Source organism: Hemibagrus wyckioides, linkage group LG20 (assembly GCF_019097595.1).
Source record: "Hemibagrus wyckioides isolate EC202008001 linkage group LG20, SWU_Hwy_1.0, whole genome shotgun sequence".
NCBI lineage: Eukaryota > Metazoa > Chordata > Actinopteri > Siluriformes > Bagridae > Hemibagrus > Hemibagrus wyckioides.
The window spans coordinates 16,590,115-16,610,286 of NC_080729.1; the positions used below are offsets into that span (position 1 = coordinate 16,590,115).

General features: G+C 39.8%; 2 protein-coding genes across 3 annotated transcripts; one reads left to right on the plus strand and one right to left on the minus strand.

Moving 5' to 3' along the window:
- Positions 1–514: 514 nt before the first annotated feature.
- On the minus strand, positions 515–7,961 carry pgpep1 (pyroglutamyl-peptidase I). 2 transcript variants are annotated; one of them, XM_058419004.1, is made up of 5 exons: positions 4,774–7,961; positions 4,279–4,331; positions 3,919–4,035; positions 2,658–2,890; positions 515–2,234 (listed from the first exon to the last, which is right to left on the minus strand). In XM_058419004.1, the coding sequence occupies exons 1-5, from the start codon at positions 4,802–4,804 to the stop codon at positions 2,042–2,044; spliced, it is 627 nt and encodes a 208-aa protein (XP_058274987.1). In that variant the 5' UTR covers positions 4,805–7,961; the 3' UTR covers positions 515–2,041. The 2 variants fall into 2 exon arrangements, with proteins under 2 accessions (XP_058274987.1, XP_058274986.1); XM_058419003.1 differs by lacking the exons at positions 4,279–4,331; positions 4,774–7,961 and having other exon boundaries at positions 3,919–4,269.
- Positions 7,962–9,263: 1,302 nt separating this feature from the next.
- jund (JunD proto-oncogene, AP-1 transcription factor subunit) lies at positions 9,264–11,134 on the plus strand. Its single transcript, XM_058418835.1, has one exon. It carries the CDS (start codon positions 9,583–9,585, stop codon positions 10,447–10,449), a length of 867 nt encoding a protein of 288 aa, XP_058274818.1. The 5' UTR covers positions 9,264–9,582; the 3' UTR covers positions 10,450–11,134.
- The last annotated feature ends 9,038 nt before the right edge of the window (positions 11,135–20,172 follow it).

Genomic DNA, 20,172 nt, shown 5'->3' on the forward strand with positions numbered 1-20,172 from the left:
TGCCGAAGGAGTTAATGCTGGTTCTGATAGAAAGGTGTCAGAATACACAGTGCATCGCAGTTTGTTTTGTATGGGGCTTCATAGCCGCAGGCCAGTCAGGTTGCAAATGCTGACCCTTGTGCACCCCCAAAAGCGCCAACCATGGGCATGTGAGCAACAGAAATGGACCACAAAGCAATGGAAAAAGGTGACCTGGTCTGATGAATCACATTTTCTTTCAAATCACGTGGTTGACTGGGTGTTGCAGACCATGTACACCCTTTCATGGATATGGTATTTCCCGGTGGCTATGGCCTCTTTCAGCAGGATAATGTGCCATGCCACAAAGCAAAAAAGGTTCAGGAATGGTTTGATAAGCACAAGAAAGAGTTTGAAGTGTTGACTTGGCCTCCAATTTCCCCAGATCTCAATACAATCAAGCATCTGTGGGCTGTCTCATAGGAGTGACACAAAACGTACAACTCAGATATAAAAATGATGTAAACATATAAATGCTATATAAAACAATAGTCTATTAATTCTATTAGCATGATTTATTGTAGCACTGCAGTTCGATAGATCAGTAGATGAACAAGGAATATTAAGCAGACAAAATGTTTCTACTTTTACAAAAAAGTAATGTAGAATACACTCCATGGGTTAAACAGAGAATCAGTTTAACAGCTGGCCAAGGGAACCATATTTTTAGGAATAAGTAAAGAAAAATTAAAATGGGGCACCAATAGACAAGTTCTAACTGCTTCAGTCAATATTTTGTATAAATATGTCTCTATTAATTATAATACTTCCATAACTTCATATCAGGCACAGTTTCACATTTCCGTCATAGTTTCCCCCAAACACAGACGATTTGTAGACAATGTCAGTGTGATGACTAGTCAGAGATTATCGATGTCACACATAGAAATGTAGTTTCATATTATTATTAATAATATTCACAATACAATATAATATTCATAAAATTGTTCTTCAAAAAATAGCAGGTCCTGATGTATATAAAAGGCAAAAATGTTTCCAGTGTGCTTTCAAGTGTGTGTTGTGACTTTGTTAATGTATTACCGCTGTTTTAGACAGCTGTTTGCTGACATTTTAGCGTTCATATACAAATAAGTGGTGTATAACGGTACATCTAAAGTCAAGTAGGCTAGACTACACATATTATATATTAATACCGCTGCTGAAATACAAGGCATATTAGTCTTCCTACATAAATAAAAAAATAAAATGACTCATACTGATATCTAAAGTGGCTGTCTGTTTATAAAAACACATTCTTCCACATATGAGTGGGGAATATTAGATGATATTTTATATACAATGGATATAAAACATCTTAATACGGCAGGTTTTTGTGACGTAAAATAAAATATACCAAGATCGTGTACTTTTATCAGCTTAAAATGGACGTCCTGTTCTGTTCTGACGTCACTGTGGTACTATATTTGATTCGACTGTACATCTAATGTTATGAAAATCCTTTTATACCCCTCTCCTGATCGATACCTTTCAAAGAGTGAGACAACATGGCTTCAACAGCCAGACGAAACCAAGACGACGTGAAGAAAATCCTACAGAAACGGCTGATTTTCATGTGGGGTTCAAGTTATTATTATTATTATTGAATATGAGATTGAATGCGATTATTCCATTCTGAACAAAGCCAAATATAAAAGGGTGTACACACTAGATTACCAGACTATTCTAGCTTTTTTGTTTTTCTTAATTCATTTTTATACGTTCTGACATGATCCGTCTTGGTTTCATTTTTTTTACATCGCAAAATCCTGCCACTGTATCTTAACTGTGCACATGGCTAATGGGCTTCTTTAATTATTCAGTTTGATTGACAAATAAATTTTTATACATAGCACCACATCTCGGCGTCTTCTGACTATCCCCCACAGAGTGACGTCTATCCTTGCTTGAGTTGAGCAGCAGTCTGGTGTTTGGGCTACATCACAAATCAGCCCAGTCCCGCCTATGTAGTGTATAGGACATCACCCAACACACACAGTGGGTTAAAGAGCTGGTCTGGGATTTTTCAGTGACTGTGCTGGCAAAGTTGCTTTTCCATACTATGCTCCAACATGTCCAGCATCTCCAAGATCACAGCTTGGAGTGCCTGCGCCAGCTGTTCCGCGCTGTACGGCTCCCCCAGTGGGGGCACGTGCACAAACGCAGATTGGCCTTTTCCCAGGTACAACGATGTGTAGTAGGTGTAGTCACACAGGTATCTAACGAGAGCCAAAACACATGAACAGTGAAAATCCATGTGTAACGTCGCCTGATGTGAAGCAAAGTTACCGTTATCATCAAAAACGTAAAATATTTCTATAACAGCACATCACAGAGTGTATTATTCCTCAACATCATTTTAGCCGAAGGTTACATTTAATGCTGTGAAACATCTAGGAAACAAGTTTGTTCCTGTTTCCACTTGCATTATCATTAACATAATCTGCATTATACCAGATGCTTCCTCTGCAACATCACCACAGCATATTCAAATGAGGAACCTCTGATCTGATGTGCAGCCGAAAACCCCTGTCAAAGCTTATGAAATGAATCAACACTATCTTACCAAACACTTTGCTGTGGTATAAATGTGATATTATTACTTAAACACACTACTTGCTGTGCTTTGAATTTCAGCATACCTGCCGGCATCTTTCGAAACGGACACGGAGACGCCGAGGTCCGAGTTGTTGACCCTCTTGCAGACAACATCCATATCGATGGCCGAGTTGATGCAGTCTGGCCCTCCCTCCATACAGCACTCAGACTTAGGATAGAAGTTGCAGTTGTCAAGTCGCCAATAGCCGCGGTTATGGCCGCATTTTTCAAGGGTTACTGTCGTAGCCATTCCAGACACTCCGACATGGACCACTAACTGTAGAGCACAAACAAAAAACAAAAGCAAAATGTTGAATTAAATAATAAAATACACAGAGATAGTTTGCCACTACATCCCTCATCGATGACAAAAAAAACGATGCTCGATATGATTCAGACCAGATGACTCAGATTGTGTGGACACTTTGCTGAAAGCTGACTGCCATTTGGCTGGATTTAGCCACAGAGCAGGTACAGGGTACACGTTTATTTTCATCCCGTCTATTTTTAAGACCTCTGAAGTCTTCTTTATGTCTTTAATAATAGTGAACCTTCTTGTCAAGACTTGTTTGTGGATCCTAACCCTTTTAGATTATGCTGGCATAATACTCTTCCCTTTAAAACATCCATGCCTACATCCTGTACAGAGTTATTGATCTTTTCAGAACATCATTCCGTGCTGTGGCCTCCTTCAGCCGACGTCTGCTGACCGGTGAGTTCTTAATGAAGCACACAACTGATATAAAGAGGTGTTTTATGTTGTTGCTTTGTTTCAAATTGATTTAATCTCAAATTACCGTCTCATAGTGGCCTGCTTTATGGACACTGACAAGTCTTTCAAGTGACAACAACGTAATGATGTGGATACACTCAATTAGGATGCACTCTTTGTATCTGTACCTTCTATAATTTCATAAATTCTACTTTTAACTGCATCATGTTTGATTAAAGGTAGAAAAAGGAAAAATAAACAAGTAAATAAACGCTAAGAGGAACTTTATTTATAACTGCGAAGAGAAACGATTATTTTTATGTGACTTGACTCGCATTACATTACAGGCTGCTGTCTGTATGGTTTCACATGTTCTCACCATGCTTGTGTGGGTTTCCTCTAAATGCTCTCATTTCCTCTCCCAAAACATACTTGACTTCCTACTCTAAATTGCTCCTAGGTGAACGTGTCGGAACTTCATTGATCTGGCATCCCATTCAGGGTGTATTCTGGATAAGCTCTAGCTCCACCATGACCCTTGAGCGGTATCACTAAAAAGCCGATGATAAATGACAAATGATCAGTAACACTACCTGTGGGTGATAAAGCTCCCATAGCGAAGGCAGAAGATTCTGCACTGCCCGGTACTCCACAGGAACCTCTGTGACGTGTAGATCCACACTTGGTCCGAGCCCTAACTTCTTCAGCTCCTGAAATTTCAACAAATAAAGATCCCATACTAAAATAACGTATTTTGAAGAAGGCGGGAGTCTTTTCGGGGAACCCGGAGGTTCGAAAAGTATCTCAGGACACAGAAGTGACAGTGGACAAAGTATACTTTGCGATACAGCCGAATAATTAAAGTGATCATAGTCCACGGCGATCATCCCTGGGGTCAGTTCGGTTACTTTTTAACTTTATTTAACACTTTCTAAAAGTGCAAACTACAATACCTGCACTGCCACCCAGCTTGCATTAACAGCGTGTTCACCAAAAGGTTCAAAACCTGTAGAAAGACAAGAAAGTGATGGACAATCTCATAGACTTATATACAATAAGTGTTCAGGTCATCTAGATTTACAACAACTTAATGAATAACTTTCATTGCATGGAGTTTGGACACAAGAAACAAGCCTTTTCCATATAACCTAGAAGTCTAGCTGTTAATCGACACTTCCCCCAATATGCGTTGTTAGAAATTATAGCTACTATTATAACACCATTATTACAGGATTACACACGATCAACAAAGAAAATCAGCCGTGGTTGTTAGCATTAAAGGTTTTCTTTCACTTCTAACACAGCCAATAGCACCTCGACAGCTGTAATTAGGCTCGCGCTCTAAAACTCCTTGATCAAGGCTGCGCTCGTGCTTTGCTTGTTTGCTCACAGTTTTACCGAGAGACGAAGAATAATGTTTTTTTCTTTTGCTTATTTTTTTTTTTTACCTGTCACAATAACCGTCTTCCTCTGCTCCATGTCGCTAACGTGCTAACCGAGCGGGCGGGATTGTTTTTAGATGATAAAATAATGTTTCATGGGAGTAGGCTGACCCGAACAGACAGCTCGATTATTGGTGCTAAGATAAATACAACTCCCATCAGCGCTTCCGGTAATGGTCTCTCTCTCTCTCTCTCTCGCTCTCTCTCTCTCTTCTATTAACACAGACGCCACAGCGCCATGAAAAGCACAACAGCGCCACCTGCTGTTCCGTTTACTTTCATTTCACGTGCTTATACATCATTATGAGGAGAATCTGCATGTACATTTTATTGCCAAAAGTTTTGGGACACCCCTCCAAATCATTGAGTGCTAGTGAGAAAGGAACTCTTACCAAGCATAACCAAGGCACTCCGGACAATTTCATGCTCCCAACTTTGTGGGAACAGTTTGGGGATGACCCCTTCCTGTTCCAACACGACTGCACACCAGTGCACAAAGTACAAGGTCCATAAAGACATGGATGAGCGAGGAACTTGCACAGAGTCCTGATCCCTCATCCCTTTGGCACGAAACAGAGTGGAGACTGCGAGCCATCAGTGTCTGACCACACAATATCAGGCAGGTGATCATAATGTTATGCCTGGTCAGTGTACACGTCATTCGAGATGGAATTCACCTTGAAATTTAGTGCTTAGAACATGCTTTATTTTATTAAGAACTTTATAGTCACAGTTATTACTCTAGAATTGAGACTGATCTAAACTCACATTGAAATTCTGTTCTTGTTGTTGTTGTTGTTCAGCATCTTGTTTACTGTTCTTGTTCTTATTTTGCACTGGATGAACTATTTAAGGTGTTCCTCCTTGAGTAGCAACCTGGACAACCGGTTATTTGGGAACTCTGACAAAGAAAATAACATTAGAGCTAGCAAAGCTTACAGCCAACTCCCACCATTTTCTGAGGAAAAATGTTTTAATGAATATTGAATGGATCAAATGACTAATATGTAGTGCATGAGGTTAAATACATGAGGACAGATTTATATTTCCTACAAAGCACTGTTATATTCTGTACTGCCTTCCATTGACAGAATAACAGTACTAAGCTTCTTCCTGTAATGTTTAAGAAGGAAGAGGGATCTTAGTGCACCGGGGAGGATGTGGAGGTGGTACAGTCCCACAAATATTGATGATTCAGATAAAAAACTGAATTGGAGAGATGATACTGCGCTATCAGCGTATTGTGGCCTTACTCTCGATTTAATCTGAACTCTGCGGATGCAGTGACAATAAAGCATATAATAACAGTTCTGAAGAACGTTTCGAATTATACTGCCCATCCCTTCTATGGCATGATATCCAGGAGCACCTTTAACCCTTTGTAGTATAACGCTCAGAAAAGATACACACACCTTTCAAACTGTTTGGCATCTACTAACTATACATGTCCCAAAAGTCTCCATACATAGGGGAAATTAACACTTTTTATTTTTTATTTTTAGCAAAATGTTGGACTTTAACAGGAACCATGTGTTTATTTCATGTAAACATCTGTAGCATATAGAGACTGTAATATTAATTTTTAGACTCGCTAGCTCGCTAACTTGAAAGTTATTCAAAGCACGTCAGTGCTTCATAGAAAATTGTCTGATTCACGCAAACGATGCTGTAAAAATCTGATCTTTGTTGTCGTTGTTAATTACGAATGGTTGGGGCATGTTTAAATATTCGTAATGACTAAGAATTATTGTGCAATATGTCCTATTTCACAATGTCTCATGACAGCGTAGTCATAAGAGCTAAATTTGGTTCATTTACCTTTGTATATAAATATATTAAAATGGAACAAATATTATTTGAACACATTCAGACTATGTGCTTATGGAAATTAAATGAATGTGGTCTCTAATTCTGGTAAAACATGACTTATGAGAAGAACATGCGACTCCACCAGGGCGAAAATAGCAAAAACAAATGGCTCCATGTTGTTGCTTATTTCAAGCTGCAGCTTTTCTTTTCTTTTTTTTTTTTAACATAATAACCGAAAAATAAAATAAAATATGTGTAAATAATCGAACGGCTCCTCGAGCTATTGTACTTGGCAACAGACATCTCTCTGCTCTGTTTAAATAGCCATCTAACCGCAAATTTGAAAACTATTCACTGAACTGATTTGAGTGGCAGCCATAGATCATTAAAATCAGGCCCGCTGGCTCAGACCTGCATGACAAGACTGAGAACAAAGATCTGGTTCAAACCTGTTTGCGTGAGTTGGTCTCAGAAAAAAAAACTCTGGGGCGTTGTAAGTCCTTGTGTTTTAGAGCAATGCCTTTGCAGTTGTGGTATTCATATATTATAATCACCTCTTTACTTCTTGGCCTTGGGCTCCACACATGTGCATGAGTCATGAAGTGGAGCCATGTAGCTGAGCTCAGAAGAGGCAAAGAAAAGGGCCTGCAGATTTAGTGTGTGAGAGCTTCGGTCCTATCCAGCTGCATGTTACCAATGCTGCTGCATCTGAACTCGAAGCATGACTTTTGCTTCGAATAAATATCATGCAAAAAGAGCAGACCCGTCTATGGATAAGAGGAAGAACAGATCTAGCTATGACCTGAACTAACAGCTCCCACTACAGAGCCGTAATCTCTTGAATAAACCATTTTTATGAATGCACTCCCCCCCCCTTCTTCACCCCACCATTAACAGCTAATAATTTCCAAGGGTGAAAAATATCAGTTTTCTGCCACCTACGCATCTTCAGGTGCCCCACATCCTCCACATCCTCTTCTTCCCTCCTCCGCTTCATTCGCCTGCTTCTGCGTCAGACCCCATGTCAGCGTTGCCATAGTAACAGGCAACGCTGGCACTGCTCTCTGATGCAAATGGTCCACGGACGTCACCGTTCCCTGTCGTCATATCGGTTTGTCCCCCTGCTTCTGTCTCTGCATGCACGGTTATTTATAGAAGCCGTAGAAGCAGCCACAGAAACCAGGATGATTCATTCACTTCTTTCAAGATAGACACCAATGTTTTCTCATAAACCCAGATCTCCAGACAGATGTACTGGATGCAAATGAAATAAATATGATTCTGCATGCTTGATCCGGTCATGTAACTCAGCCAGAATGAATTATTTTTTTAGTGTTTTATGAGAAAGCTGCAGAAATAACACCACACAGCCATTTGTTTAAATTATTATTTTGGTTCGGTAGAGGTGTATGATGCATGCATGTTCTTCTAATCATTTATACTTTACTACAATTAGATATAGTTACACCAGCCCTGTTATTTAATAGTCACCATATATATATATATATATATATATATATATATATATATATATATATATATATATATATATATATATATATATATATATATAGCTAGCTCTGGAAAAAAAATAAGAGACCAAAATAATCACTTTCTCATGTTTTTTTCTTACAGGTACCTGTATTGGTGAGATGAACAGTTTTGTTTCATTTGCTGACAATATTTCTCCTAAATTCAAAATATAACTATTGTTATTTAGAATGTATATTTAAAGGAAATGACAACACATCAAAATAACCCAAGATCATGCAGTATTTGCAGAGCTTTAATAACTCAAATAAAACAAAATGCAAATCATTTGTAAACAGATTGTGTTAATGCTTTGGCTAAATAGCATTAAGAGATCAGTATTTGGTGGAATAACCCGATTTGCATGCGTTTTGGCTCCATGCTCTCCACCGGGTTTTCACATTGCTGTTGGGGAACTTTATACCACTCTTTTTGCAAACAGCTCAGCTTTGCTTGATGGTTTGTGACCATCCAACTTCCTCTTGATGACATTCCAGAGGTTTTCAGTAGGGTTCAGATCTGGAGATTGGGCAGTGGTCTCTTATTTTATTCCAGAGCTGTGTATATATACATACATATATATATACATACATATATATATATATATATATATATATATATATATATATATAAATCATTAAAAAAACAGAATATGTCAAAAGTAGAACTTTAACACTTTAACAAACTCACAGGTAGGTGTGCTAGAGCAGAAAAGCTAAATTATGAGCTTAGAAAATGACACTTTATTCCCATTTAGTTCTCGTAAACTTTTAGAAGTGTGTGTTGAGTTTCAGCACCTATTCTATTATCAAGAAAATCTGTAAAAACCCCGAACTGGTATCGTTTCTGTAACCTAAAATGAATGGAAATTGTGTGTTTTTTAATGTTCAAAGACGTTCACGTTGTGAAAGAAAGCAACATTTTCCTGCCAGACTCTGTGGCTGGCCTCGCGCTGTCCCCACCCTCGCGCGCTCTACGTTCCTCATGACATCAAACCACAATGCACCGCGCTGTTTACAGTTTCTCCGAAGTTCTCCATAGCGACTAGGCCTAGCGCCGCCCCTTATTTAAATGAAACCGGAAGAAAACGTCATTTTTGGCCAATCTGAGCGCTCTGAAATGACATAATGGAATTTTCTGGGATAGAAAACTTGCAAATGCTTATTTTTACGCCCATAGATAGAGTTTCTCAAGACCGGGAAGAGTCGGTTTAGAGGACAGGAGAGAAGCTTACTAAACAGGAAACCTAGCACAAAAAACTAGGGGTGATAAAAGAAGTTACGTAAGGAAGACGTAGATTAAACATATTGTGAAGACCAGACACAGGAAAGAGAGAACGCAGTGGAGTTTTTTTTTTTGACTTGACGACAAGGAAAAGTAAGAGACAGCCGTTCGGATAACGAGCTCATCTCACCCCAGATGGGGGTGTAAAATGGAAACGATCGTCTGTGTCCAGAAGCGGAGCGCCGCGGCACCATGAAGAAAGACATGAGTTTAAACCTGGACGACCAAAACAGCTCTAACCTCAAACCGGACTTACGGGACGCTGAAGGAATACTCAGCTCCCAGGACCTGGGACTCCTAAAACTCGCCTCGCCTGAGCTGGAGCGGCTGATCATCCAGTCCAACGGTATGGTCACGACGACCCCGACCTCTCAATTCGTTTACCCGAAACCGGTGAGCGACGAGCAGGAATTCGCCGAGGGTTTTGTGAAAGCCCTGGAGGACCTCCACAAGCAGAACCAGCTGAACGGCGGCGCTGCGACTCTGAACCGCCTCGCAACAGGCGCTGCTCTCGCCTTACCGTCCGACCTTCCGGTCTACACGAACTTGAGCACATATGGAGGCGGCGCGCTGGGCACAGCTGTGAACTACTCCACGGACACGATCCCCTTCCCACCGCCACCTTCAGCGTCGTCCTCTTCGTCGTCGTCGTCGTCGTCATCGTCGTCATCGTCGCACGCGAGCACGCCGAACGCGCAGCCCACGCAGGCCGCGCACTCGCGCATACGCTCGCCCAAGGACGAGCCGCAGACCGTCCCCGACGTGCAGAGCTTCGGCGACAGTCCGCCTCTGTCACCTATCGACATGGACACTCAGGAGCGCATCAAGGCGGAGCGCAAGAAGCTGCGCAACCGCATCGCGGCCTCCAAGTGCCGCAAGAGGAAGCTGGAGCGGATCTCGCGCCTGGAGGACAAAGTCAAGACGCTCAAGACGCAGAACAGCGAGCTCGCGTCGACCGCCAGCGTGCTGCGCGAGCAGGTCGCGCAGCTGAAACAGCGGGTCATGAACCACGTGAACAACGGCTGCCAGCTGCTGCCCACCCAGGTGCAGGCGTACTGAGGATTCACTTTCTCCAGAACTGTGCCAAAAGAGCGGACACTGATTTTGGGTGCTCATGTATATATGCACACACACACACACACACACACACACACACACACACACATATATATATACATACATGTTTACACCGTTTTGTAGCAAATGAACTATTTGGGAACTAAACCTTTCTGTGGACCTTTGCTTACCTGCAGAGTTCATTTCCTGTATGCATCAAATAAAAACATGGCGTAAGATAAAAAAAAAAAGAGTTTAGTTGATTCAGGTGATGTTATATGGTTTCAACTAAACAGCAGGAAGGTAGGCCTAAATCTGTCTTACTGACTGCAAGTCTATGACAATTGCATTTACACTACTACGTGTCATAGGTCTCAGACTCTGGGCCTAGTTACCTGAGACAGAAGACTTAAAGCAGCAGCAGTGTTTTGCATGATAACGAGACAAACTCAATGAGTGCAACCAAACACAGATGTCGTGCATGCACACTTCATGTGTAAAGCCTTAATTGTGTACAAACACTTACTAACCAATGACCTTATCTAATTTATATTACAGCTATTCACACCTTGTCTTATTTCTTGTCCTTGTGACTTGTCGTTGATTTCCCTGTTTATTTGTCACATGTCAGAGTATCGCCTTCAAGATTTCTTGAATTATTGTCTAATAAAAAGGATCTTGTATTTGCTCTGTTGTTGTTGAGTTACGTTTATTTATTTATTTATTTATTTATTTATTTATTTATTTATTTATTTATTAACAAGAGCTCCCAGTCTCACTGGTTTACTTGGGTACAGTCGCTTGTTTTACAGGTTATGTGTGCAAAAAAACAATGTGCTTGTTCATTTATTGTGCTTAAGTAACCTCTTTCCCACATTTTTATATTATGGGTGAGCATAGATTTGAGTATAATTAATATAAACCAAGAACAAAAAACAACACTATTAAAAGGAGAAAAGGAGGCCATCTATTGTCTGTAAGTGGAACAACACTTGGGCCTTGCTTCAGGAACTGAAAAAAAAGCAACAGGATTTAAGAATTTTGATGTCAAAAGCAAAAAAAAAAAAAAAACGGTTAAATAAGTGTATAACGTTGCTGTAAAACACTGAGCTGTGAAGCAGTTCAGCTGTATTTACCTGAAGCAGCGTTCAAGTGATCCGTTTAAGTTCGTAACATCTCCATCAGATTTAGGTTGCATTTGACCAAACCCTTCTCTGGGATTTTATTATTATTTTTTGGTTCGTTTCCATGCGTTCATATAGAAAAATGCCATTCTGGGGTTTTGCTGAAACATGTTAAAGCACTTTGACATTTGATTGTGATATTTGTGCCAATACCTCACATTTCTCTGTTTTAATAGCTTAGACAGAACTGTAGATTATTTACTAAGGCATTAGTCCACCTATTCAGTGACATTTACAGCTCCTGCCTTCTGTCTGTTTAAAGCGTTAAAGTGAGGAGAGGAAATACCTTCTTAATGATTATATCAGCCTTATATATATTATATATCTGGACTACTTTCACCCTTTAGAGCTAATTAATTAATAGATAGATTCGATTCTATCCCATAATCTGGACTAAATTGAGTACTACTTGAGTTTATACACAATATAGTGGAAATGACCAACAGACAGCGTGCGCTTAAAATCTAGAACATAATTTATTACTTTATGTTCAGACCAAAACAAGAATAAGCATGATTTCATAATTTAGAATAACATCAGTTTTAGATGTGGGTGAAAAAACATATTGGGAATTTCCAAGAAGTTAGATTTCCCCAGAAAAAGCTAACACTGACACTCCCTCCTGGGAAGAGAACAATAATACCACAATGTATACACGAGTCATGCCAATGCAGCACCACCCTTCTAAATATGTGAGGTGTGACACAGCTACACCGCCTTATCAGTATGTTTGTTAGCAACAGTATAGTTCTAATTTGTGGCAACCGGGACAGTGCACAATAATTTTGTACGGTAATTTAATGCTTGGTTTCCGGGGTGCTCTTGAAACAGCCTGAAATGCTAGCATGTAATCAAACGCCTCGTCCAGAAGGCTAGGATTTGAGGGTGGTGCATGCAGCAGGGAATAGAAGAAAAGATTATACACATGGATTTTACTCTTTCGGAAGTTTATATATCTAGTCATATTAAAGCAAATAGAATGGTTACTGATCGAACTCCAGTGTAAATAACTTTTTTTGGTGTAACTGGGAAATTGTGAAGTGGTACACAAAGCCATGCATATTATTGACCAAGGGCAAATAAGCACAGCACTCAGAGATAACATTTAAAACAATTGTTTGCTTTTTTCCTTTTTATTTAAGATCCATTTGGTTCTTTGCACATAAAGAACCTGGGGCCATGGTGGCTTAGTGTTTAGCCTCACACAAGTGGTTGAGGGTTCAATGTTCTCCCCATGCTTCAGGTGTTTCCTCTGGGTGCTTCAGTTTCCTCCTTCAGTCCAAAGACATGTGTTACATCTCTAGTCTGTTTGGTGTATATGATTGTGCCCTGCAATGGGCCGCTAACCTGTTGAGTGTCCCCCACCTAATGACCCTGAGCCCCCGGTACAGGATCCAGGTTCCTTGTGCCACAGAATATGAATGGAGGGACATATAAAACCCATCTTTTTCAGTATAATACATAAATATAGATAACACACAGCTCACCATTATTTGAGGATAGTATTTCTGCCTATTTTCTTTTCTTTAACATTTATTATAATATTTATCTTTAGTATCTTAGTGACTCTGACAATGCGATGGCTAGACGACTGGATCAGAGCATCTCTAAAAAAGCCAGGTCTTGTGGGATGTTCCCGCTAATTAAAACCTACCAAAAAATGGTCCAAGGAAGGACAACTGGTGAACCGGCGACAGGGTCATAGGCAATAATGGCTCACTCATGTGGGAGGGGAGAGATGGTTAGCCTGTCTGGTTTGATACCACTGAAGAGCTAGTGTGGCACAAACTGCTGAAAAAGTTAATGCAGGCTATGAGAAAGGATTGAGGTCTTCTGGAGTACATGCATCAATGGGTTTTGGTGGCAATATTAAGTAGGTGGTTTTAATGTTGTGGCTGATCTGTTTAGGTGTATATGTATTTGAGTGTGTGTGTGTGTACGTGTGTTTGCATGGTGTCTTGTATCTAAGGTGAATGCTCCCACCCTGAGCCTACTGTTCCTGAGATAAGCTCCAGATCTACCGTGACTCTAGACAGAATAACTAGTTGCACTAGCAGCTCTGTCCAGTAGAGGGAGACACATGGTAGACATTGGCCCACTTCCCCTCAGGTATATAATTTCAGAATCTTCGAAATGAATAGCATTTTTTCCCCTGTCTTGCATTCAATCAAACTCCACATCCACTTCGCTATCTGTTTTCACCTGAGCTTATAATCACCAGCAGGCCAGCCTTGTCCTCTACTGCGCCCTTCATGAATTCCTGTGTGTTAGCCACCCAGACTGTTTATTACCCTTTCAGACATGTCTGCTCTGCTGACCTTAACTGGATCTATTGTAATTCTGAGAGGACCGGGGTTAATTAAAAATCCCACAGAGTCAGCAGGTGACTCAGGGCTGTCCACAGGCCTGCAGCAACTGTATAAATTACTAAACAGGCGTCAGCGTTTGTGTTCAGCCGGACTCCCTCTGCTCTGTCCTGCTCATACTCTGGGTCCAGAATCATCCGCTTGACTGAAGTGGATCATTATTTCCGTGAGAATTGGCACAGCTGAAAAGTACAAAGCTGTGCAGGCTTTTAGTTTTTCCTCATTAATAGGTCTCGCCCTAACTTCTTGAGTCATCCGCTTCTTGAGGTCATCTGGCCACCTAGAGCACATCCACAAAACGTACTCATTGTACTTTTTGTCTCAAACTCTGTTTTAAACAAGGGACTGACCGGACCACACACAATAGAAGGTCAAATAAACAACAGAATTCATGCTGATAAAAACAATACCTTTTCTCAAGAAATGTCTTAAAAATAACAATTCAGTTTTTAGCAGGGAACAATCCAAGACAAACAGAACAATGTGGTGTGTGTGTGTGTGTGTGATCCAAAACCATAAAAAATCTAAATTAGTGCTTCCTCACCACGGTGAAGGGAAGTGGAATAAATGCATAAACAAATGGACCAAATATTTTTCTCATATTAAAACCACCCTGAAAAATCAGACTAGAAGAAAAACCCATACACCTTTAACGTGTGATTATTTGAATAAACATGCGAAGGCACATATTTCTCCACATTAAACCCTGAAGTTGTACATTTGGACTCGGGTAAACAGACTCGAGAACAATATGTGATCACACTGAACGTTTCATAATGTGAACAATATGTGATCACACTTGAACGTATCATAATGTGAACAATATGTGATCACGTGGAAAAGTATTATACATGGGGGAAAATCCTAACTAAAAACAAAAGGAATAACATGGAAAATGAAATAAAAATCACACATGGAAAAATAAATCCTGTGAAACGAAATCAGCGTAAAATAATAATTTAAAAAAAATGCTAGGCTTAAAAAATAAAATGAAAATAGTCTCACTAAAAGAAATTAAGTATAAAAATGACATTTGATGTAACAAAACATGTAAAAAAAAAATCCCCACTGAAATAAATGGATAATAAATGTAACATGTAAATAAATCCCACATGAAATGAACCACGTCCACGTCACAATCCTTAATACATTCTAAGTAAATAAAATCAAATCATAAATGAAAGCAAAACGAATCATGTAAAAAAAAAAAAACCCATATTGTTTAGCTTTCCTACAACCCATATGTTAATGTGCTGGGTTTTTTTTTGTTGCAGCTCTTCCGAGTGCACGAGATATGAGATATCTGGCAGATGCTTTTTATCCGTTGCAGATCTGACGTGTCCTGTCTAAGTGCTCTGTCTGACAAGAGAACAATAGAATGCCTTTAGCTGCATAACCAGACGGATGAATAACAATTCTCATAGACCCTGTCATTAGAGGAAGACTTTACCCTCAGTGACTCTGCTCTCCTTCCAGTCATTACTTCGGAAGGAAATCGGTTTCCGAAAGCTGACTGTTGTGAAGGTGCAAACTAATACCTGGTTAAATGGGAAATATTGAATTAATAACTACAGTGTTTTCAATCTAATAACCTATCCACTGAATCTATCCAATGGGTGCTTCCCATGAATTTAGATAAGTTTCCCATTACTGAGAAAAAATACTGACTCAAAAATCAGATACTATATAATAAATATCCAGGAGCAGTTTCGTAAGTACAACAATTTTTCAATACAAATATATTTAATGTGAAATTTGTAAGAAAATTTCAAACCTTAGAGCAACAAAATTATTTCCAGTTACTTTCATGGTTTGTAGTATTCATGCTTGCTTAGGCTAACACCATCTGCTGATCCTACACTGGGTTATGAGGAGGCTGGAGCCATTTCCAGGCACAAGGATGGGGTGGACAAGGTGCCAACTCATCAGAGGACACAACACACACAACTCACACACCCACACACTACATACAATTTAGAGATGCCAAGTCTTTGGACATTGGGAACAAACCAGAGTATGACAATTACACCCACACACACACACACATACCCACACACATACCCACACACAGTGCAGACAGGAATCAAACCCCCAACCCCAGAGATGCAAGGCACGTGTGCTGAAAACTAAGCCACCGGGGCCCCTAGGCTAAAACTGGACCACTAAATTTGTGTTACTGCGTTCTATAGACTATTTGAATCCATTGCAGAAATACTTCCAGCTTCAAAATGAGTTTAATCTTAGATATTCATCTTTACGATCTACTAAGAATATGTTTCACTTATACATTAAGAGAGATAAAATTGATCATATCCAACAAGCCTTTCATTATAAGTAAATTCCATGCAAATATTTCGGGTTCGTTTTCTTACTACAGAGAAAGCTCTCAAAATTCTTGTGTGTGGTAAAAGCTGATACAGTATAGATACACAACACAGTAATTACGGTAAAAACTATTCCTTTAATCCTGAACTATTTCTATTAGAGACCCATGATATATATATATATATATATATATATATATATATATATACATATATATATATATATATCCAGAGCATCTGGTTGCTTTATGATTTTTAACCAGAAAGTCATGTTAATATATTATGAATTGTTTCAAAGCTACATCTGGATGAGTGGAAAATTCCGTAATACACCTTAGTTTTAGTTTTAGAGTATTATGAATGAGTGAAACTGGTCATGCTCTCCAAGTGGCATGGATAGCATTCTCTCTCTCTCTCTCTCTCTCTCTCTCTAGCTCATGTAGGTGGAAGAAGGTAGATAGCACTTTCCCCTCTGTGTGTTATGACACATTTTGGAAAGATGTGGTGTCTCGAAGGAAGCACATGTTAGTTTCCGACCTCCCCAGGTGGGTAGCTGGCATTTGAAAAGGGAGGGCTGGCTACCAAACTGGAGAGAAAATTGGGTGGGGGGGAAAAAAAATATATATATATAGAGGCAAAAATATTGTAAGTGCTCATGAATGTTGGAGAAATTAAGCTACATTCTGAAAGTATTATGTGTTCCGGATAGGTCCGAGATCTTTCAGGGCAATTCAGACAAGAGCTTCTAGGATGCCATAAATACCATCACCATCCAGGCTATTCTTGGTCATAATTGGAAAAAAAGAAAAAGAAAAGGATTTTTAGCACAGAAGCACAGAAATGTGAGGGAATTGATTGATGAAGGCTCAGAAATGTTCCAACTTTAATCGCCACAGTGTTTTAAATTACTAGTGCCCTCTATTGCACTGCCTGACCTTCAGCTTTTGTTATAGTATTTTAAGCTGCAGGAATGCAAAAGAAAAACAATTTCAATCCAGATCTGCCCACGCAGAATAATTGTGTTTAAATTGTGACATCGTTTACTATTCACTAATAAGTCGACGAGGGAAAACTGTTCCTTTGTTCTGTATTATGAAAAGCGATTGCTGTGACCAATTATGGGATTTAAACAAGACCAGCGCCAGTGAGATGAAAGCTCCTGATGCTGTTTCCAGACACCCGCAACTGGAGAGAAACAAATTCTGTATGGTGTATTAATTGAAATATTATAGCTTTAAAGGCTGAGATTAATCTTGCTTCAAGGCAGCATTCCTACAAGCACCACCAAGACGGATCACGTCCAAATCCTACCCTCATGTGTGTGCTTTGAATTTCCAAGTTCTATATTCATGTGTTTATTTGTTGTCCTACTAGTTTCTCATTTTTCCTTCCAAGTTATGGGTTGCTCTGCCAAGAAAAGTCAACACAAGCCAACTCATCCTGTCAGTTTTGATAGGTTATCAACTATGCCAAAACATCCTGAGCACCACTTTGGCTTAATTACTGCTGTGTGAGAAATGAAACTTCCTCTAAAAAAAAAAAAATTTGCCTTTATTAACAATATTAATTTGGGGGTTGGAATTATCTTCCTCTCAGCGTTCTTCCACTTTTGCAAGGTTCATTAATCTAAATCAAGAGTTAACGATAATGACAGAGAGGAGACCGGCGGTCATTTTGCCAATCCAGATGCTATAAACGCTACACGCAGAACAGAAATGTGTGTTTTGTACACAGACCATGGGAACAGCTGGCGTATGTGTGAATGAATATAGAGTAGCTGATCATTTTCTACTGATCATAATAAGCAGTAAGTAGAACAAAGGATGATGACACACATGTGGCATCATACATATATGGGATGATCACACGGGGGGGAAAAAAAATCACACCCAAAAATAAAACCACATGACCTTCATATCGAACATTAGGATACTTTATGCCATAACTGCTAATTAAAACGAGTCATATGTTAGCTAAACCCATAAAATACTTTATGCTCTCAGGGGAAAAAATGGTTCAGTTGCCTCACTGTGAAAAGTTAACATGAAGTAGAACCCTTTTATTAATCTAAGAAGCTTTAATTATCCAGCTAATTATGGAGAACCCCAGAAGAACCTTTTGGCAAGATGTATACCCGTCGACGTTGGCTGTAGGGGCATCTTCAAAGCCTTCGGTGTACTGCGCGTCTCTGGAGGGACGAAGAGGAAAGCCACAGGCAGTATCTCAGAGGCAGCCAAAAGGCTCTGCCTCGAACACAAGCCACGGTCTGGGTCACCTGGGCTGAAAAGACTTGAAACATCCAAATACCCCTGAAACATCACTAATGATGTGTCCATGAGCAATACAAGATGCATGCATTCCTGTCTTAATCGTGCAATTCATTTTGACGTTCTCCTGGAGAATAGTGTGGCATTTGTGTTCTGTGGATCTGAATCCGACATCTCCGTCTCTCCTTTCTGAAATATTAAAGTGCATTTCCATCCGGAATGCAAAAGGACGGATGTCTTTTTTTGTCTCATTATTCGCAGTCTGTCGACCATAGCAACAGCCTACTCAGAAGTACTTACAAACCGGGCAGCTATGTGCACTGCAGCTCTCATTCATTAAACAACATCAACCTCCGTTATCATCATCACTGATGTCATCAGCAAGTATGATAAGCATGACTCACAATCAAAGAAGCAAACTGAAGTCAAATGTTTGTACAGTAGGCACATGTTCTGAATATATAAAGGATCAGTAACCGATATAATTCGGTGTAATACACCTACCTCCTGGGCACGCAGTGCAAAACAATCTACTGTACACTGGATATATAAAACTTCATCTGCAACAGATAATCCATTTCCGTCTCGCATTATGTTTCGATTGTTTTGAACTTTATGACAGAAGGATTGACTGTGTGGGCTTCGCTGCTGATGAAAAAATAGAATATTCTTCCTAAAGAAGTCCTGGCTTGAACCTTACACCGAGTACGACGCAGTACTCGCTCATCTGAGTTATTTACAATCTCGAAAGGACAACACATCCTCACTACCCTCTGCCTCCATTTTGGAAATGCTAAAATACAGAGGCCAGAAAATACAGGTCATCGTCTTCCCTGAACAGACTGTTTCCATAGGAACATAGTTGTGCAAAAAAAAAAAAAAAAAATGTGACCAGCACATCATAATTATGAGCCAATTGAGATAACTACAGAGGTAGGACTAATTTATAATGTGAAGAGAACACTGCAAAATAACACTAGCATTTTGAGCACTACGCCTATAGCATCTCTTTTTTTTAGTGATGGTGGTGGAGGTGGGGGGGGGTTGCTTTTGTTTAAAGGTGTGCTTTAAGTATCCACTATAGGTCATGCCCTGTAGTAAACAAAACCACATTTAGTTTAGCTTATTGACACATATAAGAGAAATAAAGCAGATTCCCGGGATTTGAGCTGTAGTGAAACAGAATTTATTTTTTTCAAGGTCTCCATTATAGAAAGGCCTTTAGGGGAAAGCTTTTAGATTTGGAGAATGCAGACACCATCCCTCCCCCAAAGACTAAGACATGGACAGACATATACAAAACACACACACACATACACACACACATATGGCTCTTCTGTCATTTTTTGACAGGTGCTTGCACCACCCCCAGCACCCCACCCCACAGGTGTGTGTGTATTTTAGTAAGTGCTGATTAGGGTTGCTGTACAGGAATGTAGGACGCCTACATCTCATTTCGATCCTGTGTGTCCTTGCCCCAAAACGTAATGGGTGTATGTGATGTTCCTAACCTGCCAAAAATTTTTTCTGTCAGCTTTGAGCCTCTTTTGCATTTGTCCTGGAGGGAGAGAGAGAGAGAGAGAGA

Excerpts from the sequence above, each read along its gene's own strand:
- jund (XM_058418835.1), top strand. The coding sequence starts at position 9,583 with ATGAAGAAAGACATGAGTTTAAACCTGGACGACCAAAACAGCTCTAAC.
- pgpep1 (XM_058419003.1), bottom strand. The coding sequence starts at position 4,212 with ATGATCGCCGTGGACTATGATCACTTTAATTATTCGGCTGTATCGCAA. Across the intron at positions 2,891-3,918 it reads GGGAGCTTTATCACCCACAG|TTAGTGGTCCATGTCGGAGT; the intron begins GTAGTGTTACTG and ends TGTGCTCTACAG. Across the intron at positions 2,235-2,657 it reads GTTTCGAAAGATGCCGGCAG|ATACCTGTGTGACTACACCT; the intron begins GTATGCTGAAAT and ends GGCTCTCGTTAG.